The 25062-nt window shown below is 40.7% G+C and overlaps 1 protein-coding gene across 4 annotated transcripts in view; it reads right to left on the minus strand.

Annotated features, from left to right (window-relative positions):
- NOD2 (nucleotide binding oligomerization domain containing 2) overlaps nucleotides 1–25062 on the minus strand; it is a 302117-nt gene that overhangs the window by 157441 nt on the left and 119614 nt on the right. For all 4 annotated transcript variants that reach the window (XM_069216441.1, XM_069216437.1, XM_069216439.1 and 1 more), the window contains one exon: nucleotides 7741–9553. In XM_069216441.1, the coding sequence (XP_069072542.1) occupies nucleotides 7741–9542 (1802 nt within the window). In that variant the 5' untranslated portion in view covers nucleotides 9543–9553. The remainder of the gene's footprint in view (nucleotides 1–7740; nucleotides 9554–25062) is intronic.

Below are 25062 nucleotides of genomic sequence, written 5' to 3' on the forward strand. Positions count from 1 at the left end.
GCCAAACTAACGGGGAGGACACCACCGCTATGGCAGTGATTTCCCCCCCGAGCGTATTACAATTTTCCCTCCGGGATGACCAACGGGATCATTGTTATACGCACTCCTGCCGAGCTGTCTGGCAGTAACAGTGTTAGGATACTGGCCTCTGCTCTTTTAAGGGAGCGGAGGCCAACATCCTAACACACCAGCCCCCTCGGAATGAGCACGATCTGCAGTGCAGACATTGAGCATTCCAACGGTGCTGTGCAGGGGGGCACCTCTGGCCCCCGGCACTGGCCTTCTACCAGCCTTTTTATAGCAGGGTCACCGCCATGAAAAGACTGGAGGAAAGAGGGGTTGTAATCAACAAGGCAACACTGGGTTCTGCGCCGCAGTGGCTGGTTACAAGCCAGACTGCTTGTAATCGATGATTTTGGTGGGGACGGCAGCCTTTAGGCGGGCCTGCCTGCCAAACTTGTAATGTGGAAGTGCGACCGCCATCATGGGGCTGGCAGTCCTAGAACCACCAACCTCGTAATCAGCCCCTAAGTGACTTTAACGACAAAAAGGTACACTGTTCCAAGACAAAAGAATAAGAGCGAACCTAATTCTACAGGAGCGAGAACCCTCATGCATCACACTGGATGACTGGCTTCATCATTGGGAAGGCTCCTCTTCAGGCAGGTGCTTCAATGCCTGACGGGCTCCCCAAAGGGGGGCTCTTAACTGTATTGTTCAAATAGTAGCAGCTGAGAATCAAATCAAATCGACAAGGTACCCAAATGCAAGTACCCGAGCAAAAGATGGAGAGAATAGAATGCTAAAATTGGTTATCCATCAAACCAAAATAATCATAAATTTAATCAGTGTAAGTACGATGGGGACCAAGATTAAAAACAAAAATGGGAGTAAAGGGTGATTAATAATGTTCACCTACTCTCAAATAAAGGCACTAGAGGATAAACCCGTTATGGTACCTCTAGACATCAGGTCTACATGGTTCGCGTCTGGTGGTCCAGCCGGATCCAATGACGCTTCATCAGGACCAAAGGAAAACACTTCTCCAAACTCTAAGCTAAAGTGAACCCTAATATGGGAAGGAAAAACAGTCACTTACTTTTAATCTATTGGCTAAGTCAAAAAGGTCGCTCTAGGTAGATAAAATAAAATTAACAATGATCAGTAGACGTAAAAATGCAACCCCAAATATAGTGCACACGTGAAAATATAGTGATTAAGGTGCAACACTCACGTGGAAATGTAAAAAACATAGGCTTACCATCCCCGATATCAGGATAGAGCTCAAAGGGATCGCATGTCAGGAAATGGAACTGACATTCTAGGAAGAAAAATATTAAGGTTAATAGCAATAAGTTAAGATGATGCTAGGTAGTAGCCCTTCCTGCTTACTCACAGTCCATCATCAATTACAACTCTTAGAGCTGAAAACCATGGTAGTTACAATTATTAATATGACATGGTGAAGCAAAAAAAAACAGAAACATAGTAACAATGGTTCACATCATCCCAGTAATAACAGCAACGTCCATTCCAGGGCACTGAAACCACCCCTCATAGTAAATAAGGATAAAAAGTAAGATTTCAGAATTTATCGCTGTAAAACGGAGTATAGATAAGGACAAAGATAAGTGTATACGGGAAATACCGTTGGTTATTTAAACATGTGTACAAACATAAAATGCCAAAATAAAGGAGGAAATAACAAAGCTGACGGAGTCAAAAGAGCGTCTAGTTCAGTCCATATCAGAGGTGAAGGGAAGACTTACTTCAGTGTCCTAATCGTAGGTTTCTGAACCTACCCTTCCAACGTGCGTCCCCATTAAACAGCCGCACGGAGTTCGACCGGGTCTTAAATGTGATTAGCAAGACCCAAAAGAAGATGCCGGCTCGCGTGTCGTCGGACGCTACTAAAAAGAGAAGACCGACTCGATCTTGGTTATAAGGTCGCTGTCTGTTGAGTGATCCGGGGGCATGTTCCGACGTGGAGGCAGACTAAAATTGGTCAAGTCTGCAGTTTTGGAAACAATTTTTAACCAATATAAATTTAAATTAAGGTGGAGTTATATAAATTGAATGTTTCATTAATTATGGATGACACTGCAGTCAGAGACAAAAATAAAGACTGGCAACAGCCTGGAAGTTATATTCTTAAATCAGCTATAGAAATTAGCGACTAAGGTGAAAGTGAGGTCCAAGGAATATCATCATTCAAACCCCTTAAAGAAGTCCCTAATTTAAAAATCCAACGTTGTTCAATTCTGAAAAGGGAGTTAGGGCCATTGGGAAGGGCTCGGTGGGCCTCCAGGACCACCCACCAAAAATCCTCTGGGGTATGGGAAGCGTCCAAATAATGAACACTAAGTTTGGTAGTCACTCAATGGCATCTAATGTTGCTCCTGTGTTCGTTTATGCGTATCTTAACGGGACGTGTTGTCATCCCAACATAACGTAAACCACAAGGACATGTAATCATATAGATGCAGTTCTTAGAATTGCAATTCGTGTGTCTCCTTAAATACCACCTCCCAATAGGGTCAAGGTCTAATGACGTGGTTCGACTCGTTAAGGGACAGACATTGCAATTACCACAAGGGTGATGACCTTCAACCGGGGGGAGATCCCACAGTGTCTGTTATTTTTGAATATCACGAGAAGTGAGTGGCCGTGTGTGGACCACTATGTCTTTAATGTTAGAAGTACGCTTAAAGGCATATAATGGTTTTGGAATTTCAATACCACCACTCTCCAAAGTCGACCAACGTTTATTAACCAATTTTTTTTATGTTGTTGGACAATGGGGTGAATGTGGTGGCACAAGTTATACGTGTCTGAGGGGCTCTCTCCTTAGTCGCCAATAAGCATTCCCTATGATTGTTTTTAGCTCTTTTGGGAGCCAAATTTACAGTTTTGATTGGATAGTGTCGTCCATAAAGTTTTGATTGGAGGGTATCTGCTTGTCTATCAAACTCCTGCACAGAGCTACAGTTCCTTCTCAGCCGTAGGAACTGACCCACAGGTGAATTATCTCTTAAGGCCTTAGGATGATGGCTCTCATATAGTAGCAGGCTATTCCGATCTGTTGGTTTATGGTATGTGCTGGTTGTCAGTACACCCTTGTCAATGGTGATCATCAAATCCAGGAATGGCAATTGAGTAGATGATATTGAAGCCGTAAATTTCAGATAGGGATCGAGGGAGTTTATCCAGGTAGTGAATTCCTCTGCTAGTGATAAAGGTCCCTGCCATACGACCAGAATATCATCTATGTAATGTTTCCATAGATGAATGCCATTTTCAAAAGGGTTAGTCGATGCTAAAATGTATTTTCTTTCGAAATCGTACATGTATAAGCAGGCTAGGCTAGGAGCAAAAGTACTACCCATCGATGTCCCTCTGATCTGGTGAAAAAATTGCTCTTCAAACTCAAAATAGTTCTCTGTCAGATCCAAAGTAGCACATTGCATGATAAAGGCTATAGGTGTGGACAGAGATGAGGAATCATTCCGTAGTGCCGCTTCCACAACCATTAAGGTAGCTTCTTGAGGGATATTCGTATAGAGTGCTTCCACATCTAAGGTAATGATACCATTTATCTCACCGGTTTGATTGATAGATTCGAGGGTGGTAAGCCTATGTTTTTTACATTTCCACATGAGTGTTGCACCTTAATCACTATATTTTCACGTGTGCACTATATTTGGGATTGCATTTTTACGTCTATTGATCATTGTTAATTTTATTTTATCTACCTAGGGCGACCTTTGGGACTTAGCAAATAGATTAAAAGTAAGTGACTGTTTTTCCTTCCCATATTAGGGTTCACTTTAGCTTAGAGTTTGGAGAAGTGTTTTCCTTTGGTCCTGATGAAGCGTCATTGGATCCGGCTGGACCACCAGACGCGAAACATGTAGACCTGATGTCTAGAGGTACCATAACAGGTTTATCCTCTAGTGCCTTTATTTGAGAGTAGGTGAACATTATTAATCACCCTTTACTCCCATTTTTGTTTTTAATCTTGGTCTCCATCGTACTTACACTGATTAAATTTATGATTATTTTGGTTTGATGGATAACCAATTTTAGCATTCTATTCTCTCCATCTTTTGCTCGGGTACTTGCATTTGGGTACCTTGTCGATTTGATTTGATTCTCAGCTGCTACTATTTGAGCAATATGGTTAAGAGCCCCCCTTTGGGGAGCCCGTCAGGCATTGCAGCACCGGCCTGAAGAGGAGCCTTCCTAATGATGAAGCCAGTCATCCAGTGTGATGCATGATGGTTCTCGCTCCTGTAGAATTAGGTTCGCTCTTATTCTTTTGTCTTGGAACAGTGTACCTTTTTGTCGTTAAATACTTGCATTGGGAGGCTGTACACCGGACCAGTAATCTCCCGGTCCCTCCTCTTTCTTATATACTAAGTGACTTTAGCCAAGTAAAAAAAAAAAAAAAAAATCTTCAGTCTAGATGAGTCCGTTTTTCTATAACAAAATAATAATAATAATAATATTAATTACACCCCTGAAGGATCCGTCCTCAGGTAAGCGCACACTTTTATTAGTGCATAAAGAAAAAGATATATAAAAACGATTACAATTTCGTCACCCCTGAGTCCCAACTCTTGTATTACATTATAATTGGCAAGTTGTTAGGTCACTCATTCATTGTGCACTTTAAAAGATTAGGCACGTATAAATCTGCCGAGAACAGATTGGCAGGGAAAGCATTTCCATTGTTTTCACATAGGCCTTGTCACTTGACAAGCCAAAGACAAATATTCATACCGCAAATACAGTTGTTTCACAACTGAAACAGAAGTACGTGGAGAATGTGAACATACCAGCCTTAGACTTCCTTCCAACAGCAGGTCTAGAGTCTCTTTAACTAAATGAGCCCGTGAAAACTGGGAGGGTATACTCTTACCGCTGCCAACAAAAAGGAAGTCTCACTGGCAGAGTTTTCTGTGTGATACATCAGTCGCAGCTCTACAACGAAATCCATGCATAAAAGCAGTTACCAGATGCCAGCATAATTACCATGTGCTATTTCCTCATCTTATGTTTTTTTAAACGAGGCAAAGGTTTACAGAATCGTTTCATCCAATTGCTTTTTCAAGACGGAAAATGAATTCCACCAAATCCTTTCAAATTAAGTCAGTCAAAATATTAAATTATGCTCATCTTTAACTCAACAAAGGACTGAGGCAATGTGTTATGGACAGCTTTAACAGGCATCTACCCTAAACCCAGTTTGAAAGTGGGAACCCTTGGTATTCTCTTACACTCAAAACTGCGTGGATGGACAAGTGTCAGTTATTTAAACAAAAAAAAATCCCTTCATCTACCTCCGATATCACCGGTGTATTTTTCCTTTTTTGTCTAGGACCAATAATAAATTACTACTATCATTGTGTTCACCCACTGGGGCATTGATTCCTGCAATGCCATCTTCTTAAAAATCAATTCCAAATATCTTTCCAACTCCAATACACTCAAAATGCAGCAGCCAGGACAATTTCCTGCTAACACAAATGTGTTCATTTCTCAGCAAATATGCTTTCTTTACACTGGCTTTCCATGAAGGCGAGAATTGCTTTAAAACACTCTGTTTTACTCACAGAATTCTTATCTATGACTTTATCTAATTACTCGTACATGAATTTTAATAAAGATAGGCCCACTAAAAAGCTTCACTGAGCTTCCCAAAAAGTCCTGATGATGCCTACCTTTAAGCATACTTTCTTAGTAAGAAATATTTATGAAAGGCAGCGGTTTACCATAGACTCATTTTAATAACTGTTAAATGAAACAAGGACAAATAGACTATGCAACACACTTAAAGTGACTTATAAGAAAGGGAAGCAGGCTGGCCTGCAAACACATGCTTTATCATAAACTCAACCAGCATAGCAACCTGCGCTCAGTGTCCACATAAAAAAGACAAACATTTGAGTCTAAGTGGGCTATGTAAAGTAAGTGAAGGCTGCACAGCCAAGTGTACGTTTTTGAAAACAAAATATTACAGAGCTCATTCCTTAAAAAATGAACAGAGACCACCCTGCCTCTGAAGTGTCAATGGTGCTTCGACCTTGAGAATATTTATGAAGTTTCATCAAGACTGCGCCACCTGGGACACAGACTGGATGGCAGAAATAATTCTGGGCATCTAATGTCGAGCCAGGTAGAAATTGCAAATAAGAGACTATACGTGCAGTACCCGATAGTTGATGCTTTAGTGTAGACAAACTGAATTTGCAAGCAAAAAATGTCACTGAATCGGACAGCATACCAGCGCTAGTGCAACCATGCGGCGGTAAGACCTTTGGAAACTTAGCTGCCACTCTGGATCAACTTCCTCAGGTAACCAAAGACGAACAAACGTTCCCAGGCACAGGAACATGCTCAACACCTGGCTTTTTCACAGTAATTCATAGCTTGGTCTATGGTTCACTCATGGGTCTTGTTGCGTTTAGCATTTTCTAGCACAAAAAGACAGACAGATAGATAGAGAGATAGATAGAGAGATAGATAATGTAACAGCCTATTACGGTGTTGAGTAGCTGTATCACTTGTTTGTTTTAGGTAACTAGTGATGACACAAATACAATTAAAACAACTATTTGTAGAGCACAGCAGTTGATTCCAAAGAAGCAACCCTGTGCTAAGCTGAGATAGAAAGCAGAGTCTGTTACAACTCCATGAACAAATGACTCCTCAGGCAGGCCTTGAAAGTGGAAGCCATAAGAATTGCGGTAAGATGTTCGGGTAAAGAATTCCGCATGATGGATGCCTAAAAGGAGAACGATTTTCCACCTGCTTTGACTTTATGCATCCTTGAAATACATACGAGATTTGGATTAGAAGGGCAGAGGTGCCCTGTGGGCTGCATTTCCTTTGACATTTTCTTGAATATAGGCTGAATGTAATAAAACAGAGTTTTTAGAGTTATTGCAGGCTTCCTTCTATTATAAAGATATTATTAGCAACCTTTGTGCTCTCTGCCTCTATACAGTATTATCATACAGCCTTGTGCTATATATGGTGAAGAAAACTCTGGTGATTGAGAATAGCATTACAATGGGCAGCAGGGGGTGCATTACCTTATATAATTTACTTCTGGTAAAACCCATTTAATCAAGGTCAGAAGCACCTTATTTTACAGCATAAATGGCATGACTGCTGAAAGTAGTCTGCAAAGAGGGTTCTAATTTTCTAACCATTGTGGCATCAGTATCAGGGCAACCAGGACTACATGATCTAAATACCGACTGGGTGGTTGTGAACATAACTGTAGCAATTGTATCAATCTCGTGGCCTGAGAGAAATGAGGATAGCTAAGGCAGAAACTAGTTAGATAATCTCGAACAAACTACCAAGGGTTATCTGATATGAATGTGATACTTATGTTTTTATATTTACCCATTTAGTTTTTCTATGTGCACACGTTTTTAAATAGCTCATTTTTTCAGAGTTTTTACTATTTTGAATTTAATCATTTTACGTAGGGACAATTTTTTCGAATAAAAAGAAGAATAACACCATAATTCATTAAAAATGCAGTATTACTAATGGAGCAGTAATAGAATGTTTTCTAAATTCAGTGTTGTGTTATTATTATAGATGTGTCTTCGAAGTGACAAAATCCAATATACATTTAATTTGTACATCTGCACCATCAATGGTTCTTTTGCCCAAGGCCTTTCAGGTTACCAAAAAAGTTATAAAAACAAAAAAATAACTTACTAAAGAGCCTGGCATAGATTAAGGCAGGGACAAAGCTGTTCAATTCCTATATCTCCAATCGAATTGTGATCCAGCTGTAGACTAATTGGGTTCTTGAGAAATTTCAGGACAAAGGCAAGAGCAGTGCACTCAGGTGGCCCGATCCCACAGTACGTTAACTTTAGGTGTTCCACATCAAAGTCATTCACAGCATCTGCGGCAAGATGGCTGTCTTGCATTTCATGAATGCAATTTATTAGCCAGACAAACTCTGGCATGGCATGCATGCTTTTCTTTTCGCCATGCACAGCTGGTGGAATAGACTTGAAGTGGTTCTGTATGCTTTCTGCCAAGAGACGCTTGAAGAATTTCTTTTTTTTTGGTAGTTTTTCAGGTTTCCAAGATTCTACCAGTAAATCACACAGCCTATTAGAGAGCAGGCCTGCCAGAAAGTTGGCCGTCATCTGTAGGTTGGAGTGCTCAGCCTGATGCAGCATGGCCACCGTAGTCCGTTCCTCAACATCTGCTGGCTTAAAGCACATTAGTGAACAAGTCCTAAATGAAGAAGCGTGGACTTTCTTTCTTGTGTGGGCAAAGAAACAGTGCATAACCATTGATGACAGCTGATCGTTTATTGCCAAATACAATGCTACAAAAAAACACTGGAACGTAATATGAACAAACTCATAGTGCTGATTCAATGACAAAGGGTCTTTGGACAAATTTCTGGAAAGCACAAAAAACCCAGAGGAAATGTCCTCTTCACTCACCTCCGCTTCCTTAAGCTGGTGCGTATTAAAAACATAGCAGCAGTTCCCTAGACCAGAGAGAGCAAGTCTACCTAAGTGGTGTATTGTGTTTGCTTTTGCACAAAGAACATTTTGTGTCCGATCCTTTGCTGGTACGTTGTGCATCAAAAAATGCCTCAGAGTTAACAGATACACGTCAGTCATGGTCTGGGGAGAAAAGCCGCCACTGCGAATCAGCTCCTTGTGACATCTGGAGACAATCCAGCAGAATACAGGAACATGACACAAACCATGAAGAGATGGATTGGTGTTTAGCAAATCAATAATTGATTGTGAAACTTTGAGGTCACCATGATTCCGTTTTATGAACAGTTCAATTTCCCCTTCAGAGAATCCTTTGACACAAACTTCCTTCTGGATATACTTCCGAAAACTAGCACTTATTGCGGCAGGTCGACTGGTCACAACTTTCAGGGCGCCCTTCATCAGGTTTCCTTGAACAAGATTGCAGAGAATGCTGTGAATGCTGGCAGGCTCTGTGGAGGAGCAATGTTTTTCCTCATCAGTAAATCTAAACTTGAACTCATCAAAACCATCAAATGTGAGTAATATCTCCTGGGGGTTGTTAAGTATGTATTGGAATATCTCTTCTTGGTCAAAGTCTGGCCAGCAGCAATGTTCAAAGAGCAATGTCCTCAAGGAAACTGGCTTTTGAATACAACACAATTGTCTGCAACTGAACGGGAAAATGAACGAAAACTTGTGAAAGGCTTTGCCAGTGGCCCACGTATGATGCATTTGCTGAAGTAGTGTAGTCTTCCCACACCCGGCTTCTCCTACTATAAGTATTGTGTCTGCATCTTTATTTATACATCCATTGGCATCAAAGAGGTTGACAATTCCAATAAAGTTATTGGAGGAATGCGTGCGCCCAAGTACACCAATATTCTTTACCAGCTCCAGTACACTCTCGGTGTAGACATCCTCCAGGCACATGTTCTCAGCTCCATCATATGTATTAAGAAAACGGGACTGAGCAGAGACAATGGATTTCAGTTTTCTCTGATACTTCATACAAGTCTCACCTAGAAAACAAATACCAAAGTATATTTTAATTTTCAGTCTGCTGGGTCTTCACTTAATGCCAATGACCATAGTCTACTAATATAGTTTGGAGAAAACCTTTCCTACACAAGGACCTGGGGTATGCGTAAAACATATCACTCATACAATTCTAGCAGAGTCAAATCAAAGCATTTGATTCAATCTAGCCTATTAAGTAACTATGCATGTATTGTGATGGCTTGGTTTATGGTGCCCTAAGAAACATACAACATAATGCTTTGAGTCACTGGTGCTCTGGAAACATATTTAGAATCTGTTCCCAGGCAGGTTACTTGTACAGACAGCAGTGAAGACAGTAGGGTTGGGGGAGTGGGTGTGAAAAAAGGTTCTCCCAAGTTTGAGCCCTGAAAAGTAGACACATTTTACTTCATCATTCAGCCTCCACCTTTTCAGAAGGACTGAACTCTGTTAACGTCGAGCAATTCCTGAAACCACCTGTGATCGGCAAGGTTTGGCATGAGTGTCTGGATGTGTGTTTTAGTGTGTGCACATGATTATGCATGGGTGAATTAGGGACAGGTATATTGGGGTACAAAGCACCCATAATGCTTCCCCTGCTAATGGTGACACAAACACACCTCATGTAAAGAGTCTACAGCTGTATGTTAAGTAAGGGTAATCCACATGTGCATTTGAGAAACCCGTCAGTCTATGCATACCTGGAGAGCTATTTTTAGGTCTGGGTTTTGACAGCGGAGCTGTCAAATTGACTTTTTACCAACAATATACATATAGTGTGGTCTTTGGGTCCACACCGTTAAACCACTGGCTTTCTTAAAGAAGCATTTTCCAGACATTGACTTGAGATTTTTTTCAATCCTGTCCTTGCTCAGCATAGTGAGGTATTGATCTCTCACCCATTACTATTGGCTGTTATGGGGTATCCTCCCACCTGAAGTGCTTGCATTGAATCTGAACAGTACAACTGACGGCTTAAGAAATCTCCGTCCGCTCCTTCTAGCTCCCTCCAGTGAGGCTCGCTCCAGGTGCTACTGCTGCCTGCATAAGCACATCAAACCCAAACCTATTACCTTTGGCAATGCGTGTTTGTGATGGTTTGTCCTTCATGGTGAAACCTCTACCCTAAAGAAAGGGTGACTGAAACATTCTCCTTAATTAATGTCCAAGGAGCTTACAGAGTCTTCCTGCCTTGCTAGCAGATTTCCATACTGCCATTTGATTTATTTTCCTTGGATGGCTAATGTTATTTATCTACCTTTTTATTGTGGTGTGAATTCGTACGGAGATTACACATCTGCTTGGTGCTGTTTGTTCAGTTCACTGGGCCAGGCTGTCCTACTCCTACCGTGGCTTTGGATTCGTAAGCCGGTACAGGCACGGTTTAGAATAGCTTGAAGAGTAACAAGCAGGGTTTCCTTCCGGGACGACTGTTACCCGCCTGTGGGAGCACAGCCCTGCAGAATCCGAGGCAGCGGCAGATCAGCAGCTAGCAGGGCTCGGTACATTTCATTTCTCTTCGGAGTTCAAGAAAACCAATGCCAGCTCAGCTTCCTTGCTGTGACCAAAGCATTGTGTCCGGTCCAGTGCTGAGGAGGAAAAACAAGAAGCTGTGCCCGCATACCAGACCTATTTTTAAAGGTTCAGGGCTAACGCGAAACACGACCTTCTTTGTTCCTCATTAATGCCAGTTTAGGTCCGTGGCATAAAATTAGTCTTTTCAGTTTCGCAGACAAAGCATTATTCTTCAATTCCAACTTCTATCATGCTGAAATATTATCTAGTGTGCCTGGCCCTGGCAGGTCCTTGAGAAACCAGGAACTAAGACTATGAAACACACTCGTGGCATCCTTCTAGCCCTTTTTTTAAAAGGCAGCGTAGTCCAGAACTCTGACTCCTAGCTAGATGACCTAAAGCTATCTATAGGCAGGCCCATAACTAATGGCTTTCCATAACTTTCTCCACCAATGTCTTTTATCCAGCAGTAATTGTAGGTGTATGAAACTGCCTTTTAAACTACATCAACCCCATATTTCGCACATACTTATCAACTACATGGGAGGCTAGGCCCAAGGTGGCATCTGAAGCGAGGCTAGGCCTAAGGTGGCATCTGAAGCATGGCCAAGCCAGTCCAAAAGGAACAGCGAAGAAGGGTTAATCACTCTGGTCGCCTACAATCCTACTCACGAGTTTGGCAGCAGAGGTGCAACAGAATGAACATAAACACCCCCCACCCACCCCCATTGGTGGCTTAAATTTGTCTTTAATCGCGCTTTAACGCCCGTCCCATCCTAAGCTTTGACTGATATTAACCCTAGTGCTGCAGATCATTTCTTCCTACCAAATGACTGAACCTTAACTAAGGTAAGTCAAGTATAGGAGGAGGTGGTACCTGTATGAGGCAGTGCCAAGCATGCAGCGGTCATTACTGATCATAAAAGTCCTTGTCCTCTCTGTAACCAGCCTTCTCTTCCTTTCTACCTCCAGGTGCATGCCCCCGCAGCCCCACCCTGGTGGCCATGACATACTCCTGCTCACCTTCACGTGTACGCCCAACCTCAACAAAATAGTGGCTCTAGTATATAATGGCCCTCTTTTTCATTATGGGCGCTCACCCATGGTGTTATGGCATCTCTTGTATATTGTGATCCTCCATGATAGTACGATGGTTCAATGCTGAACAATAACCCAACATATTGTGACCATCCCTGGCATAATGGAAGCACAGGCATATCGGATCCAGTCCCTGTTATGGTGGTGGCCCTGGCTTCTTTACTTTCCTTTACATAATGGTGGTAATACTCAGCATGATTTGCCCTGGTACATGGGGGTCAAGCTTGGCTTCGGATGATCCCCTTGGTATCTAATGGGTATCACCACCACATTATTCTGGGTATACCCATCAGATGACTTACTGTGGGACTTCATGTTGTAATAGTAATAAATGGCCAGGTGAGGCAGAATCTGTAAACACTAAAAGAAAAGCTTACCTGGATGTTTGGGGACCAAACATGGGTATTCAACAAAACATTTAAGGTGACATTTGGTGACAAAAATGTCTATTTACAGACAGGCTTAAACTTGAGAAAATCATTCATTTTTCAAGCAGAGTATGTCTTTTTCAGAATATGAAGTAATAGGGTTGAGGAAAAAGCAATAGTGTGTAAGACTAAAATATGCATGTTTTAGGATTATAGCAAACTGATAATTGGGGATAAATTTAGTGCAGTTCCATAATATACTTGAAAGTGGTATAAATTATTATTTGTGACGAGCAGCACACTCTTAGTGCAACTTTCGTGGTACCATAGGTAACTTTGGCTGTTAACTCTTAAATCAGGTAAAAGATGGTATAATCTGTTGTTGCTTGACTTTTTAGGTTTTGACAGCAAAGCTGTCAAACAGATCTATTGCTTATAATACAGAGTCAGCTTTGGGTCTGCCCCTTTGAACCACTGGCTTTCTTCAACTACCTCCGAGTCACTGGGTTAAGACTGTCACTCACTTTTTGACTTGGCTAGTGGAGCATTCAAATCAAACCTTATGCTTTTTGCGATTTGATGAAATGGAAAAATAAAAGTTAAGTGTAGACCTGATTTAACATGCACTTTGAAACATTAATGGAAGGCAATGTCAACTTGCAAATCCAGATTAACTGATCAGCATTTAGAAAGTTAACTCATTTGTAAGCAAATATTAAGGTACTGTGCTGAAAACTTCACTGTTTACCTCATTATGTTAAAGTTTTGAGAGAAAATCTCCTAAACACCATAAGGAAATTTCGGTTTGCAAATCACAAAATGAAGGTACAAAAATACTTCATTAATTTATCATCAGAACTGAATGTAATACCAGTGTCTTTCGAGACAATTAATTTAAACATTGTACTGTAAAATGCATGGTTTTTGATTTGGCCCCATTTTGAAGTTGAGCATGCAAGCGCTTTGACCTGTTGTAAGCATTGTGGGCTTTTAACCGCACATACCTCACACGCATCACTTTCACTCGTTCGTGGAATGCCTTTCAAAAATCCCTTGATATCATTGGTAATTGCTTTACATTTGGGGAGATTTAGTTACCGCCTTGCAGACTGATCCTGTTACATGAATAATTGTACAATTGCCAATATACTTCAGCATGGGTGAACTATTGTTTTCTTTTGTCTCTCCCCCTCATGTTTCATAGCAGCTATGGCTTTCACAGTGCAAACAGCTCCAACTCCATTGGTTGTATTGGAGCGCTGGTCACATTGTTCACACTGTTGCCCAATCAGAGTCATTTCTTTTGGCTCTCCCCTTCACGCTCCACAGCTTTCCCAAAAACACTTACAACTGATAAATGCTTTATGTAAAAAATAAAAAAAAATAAAAACACACAGAAATCCAAACGCAGCTTTCCTGGCACAGTGGGAGAGCGGATACAATATTCAATGCACTCGGGGAAAAATCAACCCATAATGCTTTGCAAGCATTCTTTTTCAAAATATTTTGCCCATAACTCAGCCTGTGGTGGCCCTAGGACAATGGGACCACAATCAAAACATTCAGCATCATGCGCTCTTTCTGTTTAGGTAATCTATAGGACCCACACTAGGTTAGTGGGAACTCAAAAATAATAAGCCCTCCCACCATGAAGTTCCTTTTTAAGCTCTCTTACGGCTGGGAACTCTTGTTTGACAGCTGGAGTAGTTTGTATTATAAGGGCCTTAATGTTGTAGTATGCCATCTTTAAGACATGGTTCACCATCTAAAAGTCCACCAAAATCAAAAAACCTAGTGAACTTAGCAGAGAAGATAGCCCTCTTATAGGACAATGCCACACCAAGGGCAAGGATGTTTCCAATTCTGAAACAAGGAAATGGAAGAAAAAGATCAGAAAGGACAAGAACGCAAGCTTTCTGAACTGAGGCACCTATTTAGAACAGAATAACTGTCTCAGAATAACTACTATCACCCTCCTGCGATTCAAGGAGGAACTGAAGAATCTCTTCTCGGAAATCTCCCTTGAAAACTCATGTCTTGATAGAAAACTATCTCCTCACTGTAGGTAAACCACCTTTTCTCTGCCTCCCTTTAAGTATTTTCAACGACATACCTTGGCTCTTTCTCTTCTGTTCAGTATTACATTGTTTTCCAGCAGCTCGTATGTAGAGTTGCTCTCATAAGCACATACTGTTACAACAGGTGATAATTTCAAAAACAGAAATGATAGAATGGACATAGAAACTGATATATTCCATCACCCAATAGAAAGGTTTTATCTAACGAAAGGCCAAAGACTGATTAGGCATTGACATAAATCTTGGCTCTATCTCAAATTTGATTTCATCAGCAAAGGATCCAAGGATTAAATGGACCTAAATGTATATCCATATATCTGTCCATCCTTTTTTCGTCTGATCATTCCCTTGGTTGACCACCCCTTTTGAATGCCTACTTGTGTATTGACTCACTTTTACCTATTTTGTGTGGGACAGTGATTGAGTATTTGGATGTTTGTGGACTCAGTCTTAGCTTTGGTGTCTTGCTCAGTGGACATGGTTACCTGACATGCCTTTGCATCTTTGTAACATTCTACCCTTTCTAAACATATGTTGACCCCTGATCCGCACACATTTAGCCCTCTCTGCATTGATTTATACCTCCAACCCTATCTTACTCCCTCCTTCTATCTCCTGAAGCATATTGTTTGCATCCTTCTTCCTCCCTCTATGACAAAGAGACACATACCGTTGCTTGTCAACCACTGCTCATTTCCCTTTTAAAGAATATCATCTCATTCAATAGGCACCTTCCTCAATCCCTCGCCTTATCGCCTCACAAGGTGCTTTACAAGAAACCATCATAACACGTTGTGTGGTCTGTTTGTATGGAGAAATACATGTCAGGTGGTTTATGTGTATAGTTGCCTATATGCATGAGTGCATGATTATCTGCTGATTATGTGCAGGGATGTCTCAGTGTTCTATCATGTCTGTATATTTGCATGCATGTGCCATCTAGATTATTAAATGTGCGGATTGTTTGTGTGCATGCACCACATAAAAGCTAAACCTGTTAGTTTTTGCACTGCTTACACCCTGCAGTTAAATGCCTCTTTTTGCATGATCACCCAATTTTTGGGGACTGATGCACTCCGAATCTGCTTACAAAGCCCCCAACTATGTGGTCTGACCCCTAAAACATGTGAAAAATTTCTATACTCCTAATTGCCATATTTAGCTTACCTATAAGTCACTAGTATCTGGTAGAAAGCGTACACTGGGTCCGTACATTACATGTCACTAGTGTATAGCGGCACACATTGTGCCACCACTACAGTGCCAGCGCAAAATATGACTGAAGGTCTATCACTGTAGCTTGACTGTGTAGTTCTAAAACTGCAAATTTGACTTGCCAAAATAACCCTATTTAACAGGCTTACACCCTACTTTTAAATATTGTCACCCCAAGTACGCCTTAAAAGCCCATTAGGCAGGGAGCATAGCATATACAAGCAGGACAAGTAAAGAGTTAATGTTAAACATGACCACACAGTGACAAAGCCCCAAAATATATTTTAACTGTAGCATGGTTAACTGTTCAATGGGAAATCACAGAGCTACATCATTCAAGTCAATAAAGCTATCTCTGCCTAGGAACCAGCAGCAAAGATAATTATTGGACTTTTTAAATATTTATTACAAAACCAATCCATTGGTAAAGTTAGAATTGTACTAAATATTATACAAAATGTACTTTTAAAACCTCACTTTTTACTTGCCCAGCATCTCTGGAAGCCCATTTGCATGAACTTCCAAATATCACCCAAAAGCTGAGTAGCCCCCTTGATGAGTTATGAACTTGCTCTCAGACCTGAGACAAAGATCTTGGCTGTGGCAGGTGTTCTGGTCCTCTGACATGATGACCAATTGGGCAATGTTTAAGAAATTAACCTCAAAGAGGTCTACCCTGTCACAGGCAGCTATAGCTAACACCTTGACCTACCCCTTCTTTTGCTACTCTATTCAGCCATGCACCGATCTCAGTGCAATAAGAGCTGTCCCAGAAATGGTTTCGAGTGACCACAGAGGAGGGTTTGTTCATTTCCCACATCTCAAGTGTGGGCATAGAAGATCTGCACAGGGGAAGGAAGAGGAAGGCTCTGCCATGTTGGATTTAAGTAGTGAGAGACACAGTGGGCTTGTTTTCAGATGTGAACTGCTGTAAAAGTAGGCACGGTTACCCCTAGAAATGTTTTCCCTACTTGTTAGGGAGGATCTAGGAGTCACACGCACTCAAGGGCTGGTGCCAGATAAAAATGCGGCACCCCTGAACACCCTCTTCAAAACATTACTGGACCTGTGGAGGACAGAAGGAAGGCTGCACCTGCTGTTGAGACCTGTGAGGAGAACTCTAAGGGTTGGGCTTGCTCACACTTCTACCCAGGACAAAGAAGTAGACTCCAAGGGCCAGTTGCCTGCCTGGCTGTTAAGCTACAAGGACTCAAAAGCTGTAAGAAGCCCTTTTTTGTGGAAGAGGCCAACTGACCACTTTCAAATAGACCTGGCCAGGGCCCAGCTGGTGGCTTCTAGGAAGTAGGTCCTGATGCCCAAGTGCTGTTTCTGGGGTCCTGTAACCCTTGGCTGGTGTCAGACCGTACTGCTCCTGCTTAACACAAACAGGGAGACTTAGAAAATTGCTTGATAATGTTTCTCCTGGAGAACCTTTGAGGGACCAGGCCCAACCTGTCATCTACTCCACTAAGGGTGCATCGCCCGTGGGTCGGATACACCCCAGCTCCATTACTCTCTCCAGTTGATGCCGGAATCTATTGATGCCAAGCCCTCCTCGGTTCCCAACCCCAGCTTTATCTGTGCTGCTGTTGAAGGAGACCTGATTGGAACCAAAGACCACTGGGGAGCGAAAAGTTGAACCTCTCCTGCCAGAGGTTTTTCTGCATAAACCAACAGTTCCACAGAAGCTCCATCTCAATGCCAGAATCTGTTGAGGTTGAGCCCCTTCTCTCAGTGCCAGTCCACTTCCTGCTTTTACTAAAGACTGTTGATGCTGGGAGGTAACCGTTTCACAGGGACAAACCAGGCCATTGTATTCGACCTGCACTGTACCATAGCTAGTCGGAAAATATACCCATCTCTGTCTACCAGTTGCTCATGGCTGGTGCTTTGCACTTTTTAAATACTATTTATACTTAAAACTTCCAAATTCATAACTATGGTTTCCTTTATTGTATGTTTGGAATTTTAGTGTCATTTTGTTCATTAAATTATTCTTTATGTCTATTAATTGGAGTGGGGATTTTTATTATGTTGTGTTTTCAAGTTTTTAACCGTTTTGGTACTTCTTCAAGCGTTACACATTTTTCTTAAGTTAAACCTGGCTGCTCTCTGCCATAGCTACAAAAGGTTGAGCTCAAATTTAAATCACTGACTGGGCCTAACAAAATTAATGACATTATTACTTGTGGTGGACTACCATCCACCCCACCTAATAATCCAATTTCCAACACACCCTATACTGCAGTTGTGCAGTTTTATATCCAAAATGTAAATATCTGATGTTACCGTTTCCCAATTTAATTATACTCAAATTATTATCCTTGAAGGGATGAATGGCTGAGTGTGCCCTGTGAGGGATTCAACTGAGGAAAATGAAGCCAGGAGACTGGATGCCTTGCGTGGTTTGCTGAAATGTAACATGAACGACTAAAATCTCCAGGTACAGAGTGTCTTCAGTTTTACAGGCTCTTAATGATGAATTTGAATTTTTGCACCACAACAGTGCACTCTCCAAATTACCAAAGAGAACTGAGTGTAAAGCAGATGGATCTGCATTTCACTGAATATTGTGAGTCATGATGCCTATTCACAATCAATCCCACTTCAACACCCCACCCTCACATCACTGCTCAAGTGAATGAGGTTCTATTTCTATGTCTCACAACCTTCAAGACAAGTTATGGTGAACACAACTAGCTCATAAGGACCATCATACTCTTAAAACTTGGAATAATAAAAAAGCAGAAAATAGTAAAATCAGACCACAATCAAACACACAGTAATGGTACATAAACAGAGAAAGACACATACAGACAGACTTAGAAACTGATGAGGAGAAACTTGTAAGTGAAATAGCATGTCAGATCACGCTGCTAAATACTTGACCGTGCATGAAAACATAAAGAGGACTATAGTTGAGGAAGCTGTGACCCTGCAAAACAAAGCTTTTGCAGAATAGAATAAAGAGTATGGAACCAGTGCACTCTCTCTTTATTCCTTTTTCTATCCCCTGTGCTGTATTAGTAATGCATTGCTCTTCATATTCCTCCAGTCATTCGACTGCCTGAGTATTTTTTGGTTGCCTTGGGGTGACTCCCGTTTGGCCCTGTTAGGGCCAGAAAGGGCTTTGGACAGACCCCCTCATTTTCCAGAGACAAGCTACACCTTATCCTAAAAGAGACGTAAGAGCCTGAAGTTCAAGTGCCTATAGAAAATAGTAGACTTTGGCTCCCTTGAAAGTCAATAATATACAACCTTAAACAAGATTCATATCTGTGCTGTTTCTTTACTTTTTTATTTCTTTGTTCCATCTTCTCTCTTTTTATGCGGCTCTTTCTATTTTCCACTTCTCATTCCCTTTTCTCCCTTTCCGTTTCTTTCCCTCCCATTGTTGTCCATTTCCCTGTCTCTCCACACTCCTTTTGCCTTCTTTTCTGTCTTAGTCTCTCCCTCCATCTCTCTATTTCTTTTCCTTTTTCGAACTACAGGAGTCCGTCCTCTGGTGTTGTCTGTGACTTACCCTCTCTTCTTGCTTCACCCCTTGCACCCTTTGCTTTCCTCCAGCTATTTGATCCTTTTCTATATGGTGCTCCAGTCAAGGCTTACGAGTGGGGGTGGAATGTTGAGGGCATCTTCCAGTGGTGCCTTCCCCATTTGGATCTGTTAGGGTCTGGAAGGGTGGGGGGAATAACCCCTTTCTCTTCTTCTCTGTCTCTCTTGGCCTTCCTTCAACCAGTCTCCATGTAATCTTGTGTAGACACCACACATAATTGCTTTGTTGGTTTAACAATGCCCTCAATTTGTTGATCCTCATTTGTTCAGAGGCAAACTCCATTTAATAGTCTATAGGAGTTTAACAGTGTCTGTAATGGGTCACACCTCTGTAGCGTTTGGACGGTCTCCATATAAAAGTACCTGATGTTCTAAAATGCCTCCAATAGGTTGTTTTTCTGTTGCTTCTCTGGTGACCCTTATAATACCCCTGACGAATTAACTGTGTCTCAGGCTGTTTGATTTCTGTGATGTTGTCTGGCAGACCTGGCATATAAAGAGTGTCTCCAATCTGTTGCTCCATTTAATACCTCTTTGTAAAATAACTATGCTATCAATAGTTAGGTTCCTCTGGCACTACTGAGTGAGTCCCATATACCACAATGAACCCTCACTGATCCACATATCTGCCGTACCCATGCTTTTGCGCAGTAACACTCCATTTTATCCAACCATACACATCGCATCAATATAGGGTCAAAATGCAAACAACCCCCTTTCAACCATGCACTCCAAAGGTTGCTCAGGAACCCAATGCAAACCGAAGCACTTGATGATCTCACCCGGGGTATGAAGCGCTATATAAATAATGCAACTAGACCATCTGTACTTTAGGTCTTACAATGGGTGTTGAAAGCACTATATAAGTTGCCAATAAAATCCCTCAATTTCCAAGAAACTTTATAAACTTCTAACCTTCAGTAATGCTGTATATCTTAAAGTTATGCTAATAAAAGTAATACTGTATTGAATCTTGCATACAGTATTAATGTAAGCCTGGATCGAGTCTTGACTAGAGATAGGAAAGACTGAAAATTACCAGGGACAGTTGACCCAAGCCATGAGCAGAGGTCTGGCTTTTCCACTTTCGCTGAGTAATTTGTTATGTAAGTTATACAACAAACATGATTAAGTCTTAGAGGGTTTCAGTGCAGCAATAAGATTACATCACTTCATTTAGTGAATTATTACAAATGAAGACATCTAAGTATGTAGTTAAAAACATTTATGAACCGCTTCTTCTGCCCACCATCCACTACCACTGTAAAATGATGACACAAGCAAGTTAAGAGACAACTCAGATGATATGCACCTCCTTTATATGGCCTATATTGCTATGATAGATGAGCAACATTGTAGTGTTTAAAACATACAGAGGGAATTGTGTGTAAGTCACACAGTGGAGTCAAGTGATTTCCCTATGATACCACAACTTGGTAAATGCGAGAAGCAGGGATTTAGAACCCAGATTTCCTGGTTAAACAATGTGCTATTTAGTTGTAGAATTGATATCTTCTTCCAGGTTGCCTTTCACATCAAGGGACAGTGATTTGGTTTAAATCTACCAAAAGTGAAATAGTGCACTGTGTCAAATAAATACGCAGATCACAAGGTAAATTAATCATATGCATATCATATGCCTTTCTTCAAAAAAAATAAAAAATAAAAATTCAGGAGCGGATACTTGTCTCGATGTGCAGGTGATTTTGATGGTCAGAGAAGTGCTGGTAATGTGATGGATGGATGGATGGCACATGCACTTTCTGATGGCTCAAGCAAGGGAGGCAGGCAGAGGGACATAATGCAAGTGTGGGGCCCAGATGGATGCATTAGAAGCTGGACTACCTGATTGACCACTATGCGTAGTAACACTATTGGAGCTGGTCAGTATTTTGACTAAGATCACACTATTTAGTCAAGGCTGAAATTGGAGATTGAACCTCATATTTTCTAGGTACAGATTGTGCATTTTAACTACTATCTTGTTTTAAAACACATTTGACACCAAAGGATCATACTTCTCACAGGAATCTTACTCTCTAAATAATCAAATTCAGATATCTTCTTCCATCAAAACAGCACGCTGAAAGAAAGGATTTATGTGGATTGAAAGTAATGAAATAAACTGTGAGCTGTACAAAAAAGGAAAATCTTGTTAATGAGTGCCGGAAGATCCATCAGTGTCTGGAAATCCATCAGATTTTTTTATATCAGCAAAGCATCATCAGCAAATAACAAAGCTGACACCTTCTGCTGTGCTAGTGTAGGAGAATCATTTTCACAATCATTTAATATATTGCATCATTAGTCAACAACATAATTCAAGTGGGCACTAAATCACAACCTTAGCACGCTTCTCTATTAACTTTAATAGGTTATGTTGTTTCTCTGGTCCCCCCCCTCCCCCAAAACAAAACAAAAAAAAAAAAAAACATATTTTGCATAATATTTAGAAAACAGATGTATTAATGTAGCAGGTAAATTCCCTGGTTTGGCCAGGTCATCTAGGGCCTCCATAAGTGTGTCCCTGAACAATATCAAAAGCACTGCTTAAATCAGCAAAAGCTACATACAGATGTTGCCCTTTTGAGCTTCACTACCTTTAAAAAATAATTACAAAAAAGAACAAAATTGGCAGTCCTGATCTATAGTACCTACTTTGAACCTAAAACTACTTTGTAGGTGAGACAGGACATTCATTTCAACCACCCATCCAAATCTGTAGTTTTTCCTAGGACCGGTTTACTAAATCCATGTTGTCAATCAAACTAATAGGATGATAATTCCCAGAGATATTGCAGCAGCGTTTTTTACATAAATATTTCAACACCCTATCGGGAATCAAGAAAAGTACCATCTCTGGCCATGCCATTAGATAGTAAATGGTTGTAAGGCCCCCAAATACGATGTTCTGAGCAGAGGAGGTTAGCAGAGTTTTATGAAGACCTGGGCCTTCCTGGTTCCTCAACAGCTTCTTTAATATCCAGAAGGGAAGCATTCCGGTTGACCTGTGGCTGCAACAGGGAATCCTGAATGCGAAAAGGACTATTAGTGTACACAATAATAAAATGATAATTACAGTATAATTAAGAAACATGTTGTAGCCAGCCAGCTGGCTGTATGCCAATCTCAGGTGTGCCTGTTGTATAAGATTGCCATGAGCTATTATTTGCTAAAACGCTTTATCTAGTGCAGTGTTTCCGAAAGTGGGTCACGAGCCAATTTTTGGTGGGACGGGGAAGTCTGAACAATAAATACAGCTGCCTTTAAATTCTGTGTGTTTATCTGGTCTCCTGCCTCCTTCAAAGACAGATCAAATGTGAGGCTATGTCTGCTACAAAACAATTGCTGCTTATTGTTTTAACATGGAAATTGTGTTTACTTTTCTTTCACAGTTTGCAAAGGGAGAAGAGATTTTAAAGGCAAGTATGTGACAATCCTGCTGCAGTGAGTGTGAAAGGAAAGGGTGTTGGATGTCGTTTTTTGCAACATCCAACAACATGTAAATATCTGTAAATGAAGAGATGCATTCAGCAGTTTGGAAAGCAAAAATGAAGCGCATTTTTGCTAATTTTGAAGTGTGCTGGAAACAGAGATTTTAATATGGTCAAAACAAAACAAATCAAGACAGTTTACTTGGTGATGCACAAATGATAAATATTCTGAGAAACCCGATTTCCACACATTATCATTTGTATGCAGTTTAGTTTTATCAGTAAACCTGTATTTCTGTGCAAAGTTAGTGGCCATTTCAATGGAAAATGCGCTGTCTGTAAATGACAATGTGCTACCACATGATGCTTAAGTTACATTTAAAAAACACCCCTTCTCCTGTCCACTAAAGGTAGGTGAGCCACAAAAGTTTGTCATTCTAAAAAGTGAGTAGTGATTCTTAAAGGTTTGGGAACCACTGCTCTAATGTCTTTACTTCTTACAGAATTTATAAGGTCCAGCCATTGACACCCTTCCCAAACCACCTTGCTTTATTTCATGATATTTGTATTTGCAGAACCTTTATTGGTTATAGACATAACTTATTTACTCTTGATTACAGTCACATTTGTTTTTACCCTTGATTGCTCTTAAGAGATTGGGCTTTGGCTATCAAATGAGAAATTATGCTGCTGGTAATACCTCAGGAGCTGTTATATTACTTTGGTAAAGACATTTTCAAGTTCGCAAATAGACTGCTGTGTACTTAGATTATTGAGGAGACAATGGGTGAAGTAGATTAAGTAGTCTCAAAAGCTGAAACTGCAGTTCTGTAAACTGCTTTGAGTATGTGAGGTTTTAATGATCTGTCTTTCCATTTAACACTTCTGTAGATATTAGCTAGTGCTATAAACTCAGCAGTATGATTTTGGGGTCTAGACCACCAGTTATATAAATCACATTTAAAGGCTAGAATCAGTGATCATGGTCGCATCCAGATATTTCAAGTATCTTCAGCTCTATCATAATATTCCAGAGATGTACATCAATCAATATTGCTAAAGCAACTTCCTTTTTTAAAAGTGGGGCAGGTATTCTGATCTGATGGTGAGGGGCCAGTACAGGATCAAATTCTGTAGGAAAGTGTTATGAAGGCAAACTGTAGGGCCACCGCTGACCACCTTTTTAAGTGGCAGGCCTACTGAACTAAGAATGTCCCACCGCTCGCCCTTTTCTTCTGTAAGATCACCTATACTGCCCAAGGGTTCAAAGGTGGTATTACATAAGAATTATATTGATCTTTGAGGGATGGCAAAAAATATACAGCAGATACAAGGTGAAGGATTCCTTGTTTTTTGGGTTTCCCCTGTTATAAATGTTAACTAGTGTCATGGATAATCCATTGGGAAATTTCAAAGTAATGGTAATACAAATTTTGAACCCAAAACAATTATGCAATCTAGTGAAATTTAAACAATCCCCTCCCAAGATTGCCATCGTACTTGCTCTATAATTTGCATAATCTGTTCTAAAGCAGGTGAGATAGCTCATGTCTTCTGGAAAAAATATATAAGTTTCCACAAACAGGCCCCATTCTGGGTCAGTAAGCTTAGTATGAATGGCTGCAACATTTTAAGATAGTATAGTGTAATAGTAAGTTGTTTTCAGCAGTTTCATCTTTAGCACCAGGGACTCTTTTCATTCGGGGTGTGGAGGATAACAAGTGGTCAATCAATCCCATCTAAGACAGACCTCTCAGGTATTAGAGTATAGAAAATGAACCAAAGTTAGACCTATCTTTTCGATGTCTTACTGGAGGAATATAATGTATCCTGTAAGAGGGAATTGGTTTAAACTGAATGTCAGAGCTGGTTTGGGGAGAAAATCTATAAGCCACTGTTATTGGACCTTCTGCTAATTTCTCAATAGCAAGCACAAGGTGGAGATAGACACACTGTTCCGTGTGAGGGGGGAACATTTTTCATTTAAATCAAGTTAGTATTAATTATGGAGTTGCAGAGATGGAAACATTTTATACATTATAAAAATTTGTCATTAAAGAACCATTACCCTCACATGAGCCCTTGGAAAGTCTAAACTCCTGTCAATATAGACCGACGTAGCAGTAGAATTCAGTATCTGCGCTTGCCACATGTTACGAATACTTTTAAATGTAAATGAAAGATTAAAGGATGACTAATAGGACTTCATCACCAGATTATGAGTTGAGTCACTATTTATGTTTGCATT

This window comes from Pleurodeles waltl, chromosome 12 (genome assembly GCF_031143425.1).
Source record: "Pleurodeles waltl isolate 20211129_DDA chromosome 12, aPleWal1.hap1.20221129, whole genome shotgun sequence".
In the NCBI taxonomy this organism is placed as follows: Eukaryota; Metazoa; Chordata; class Amphibia; order Caudata; family Salamandridae; genus Pleurodeles; species Pleurodeles waltl.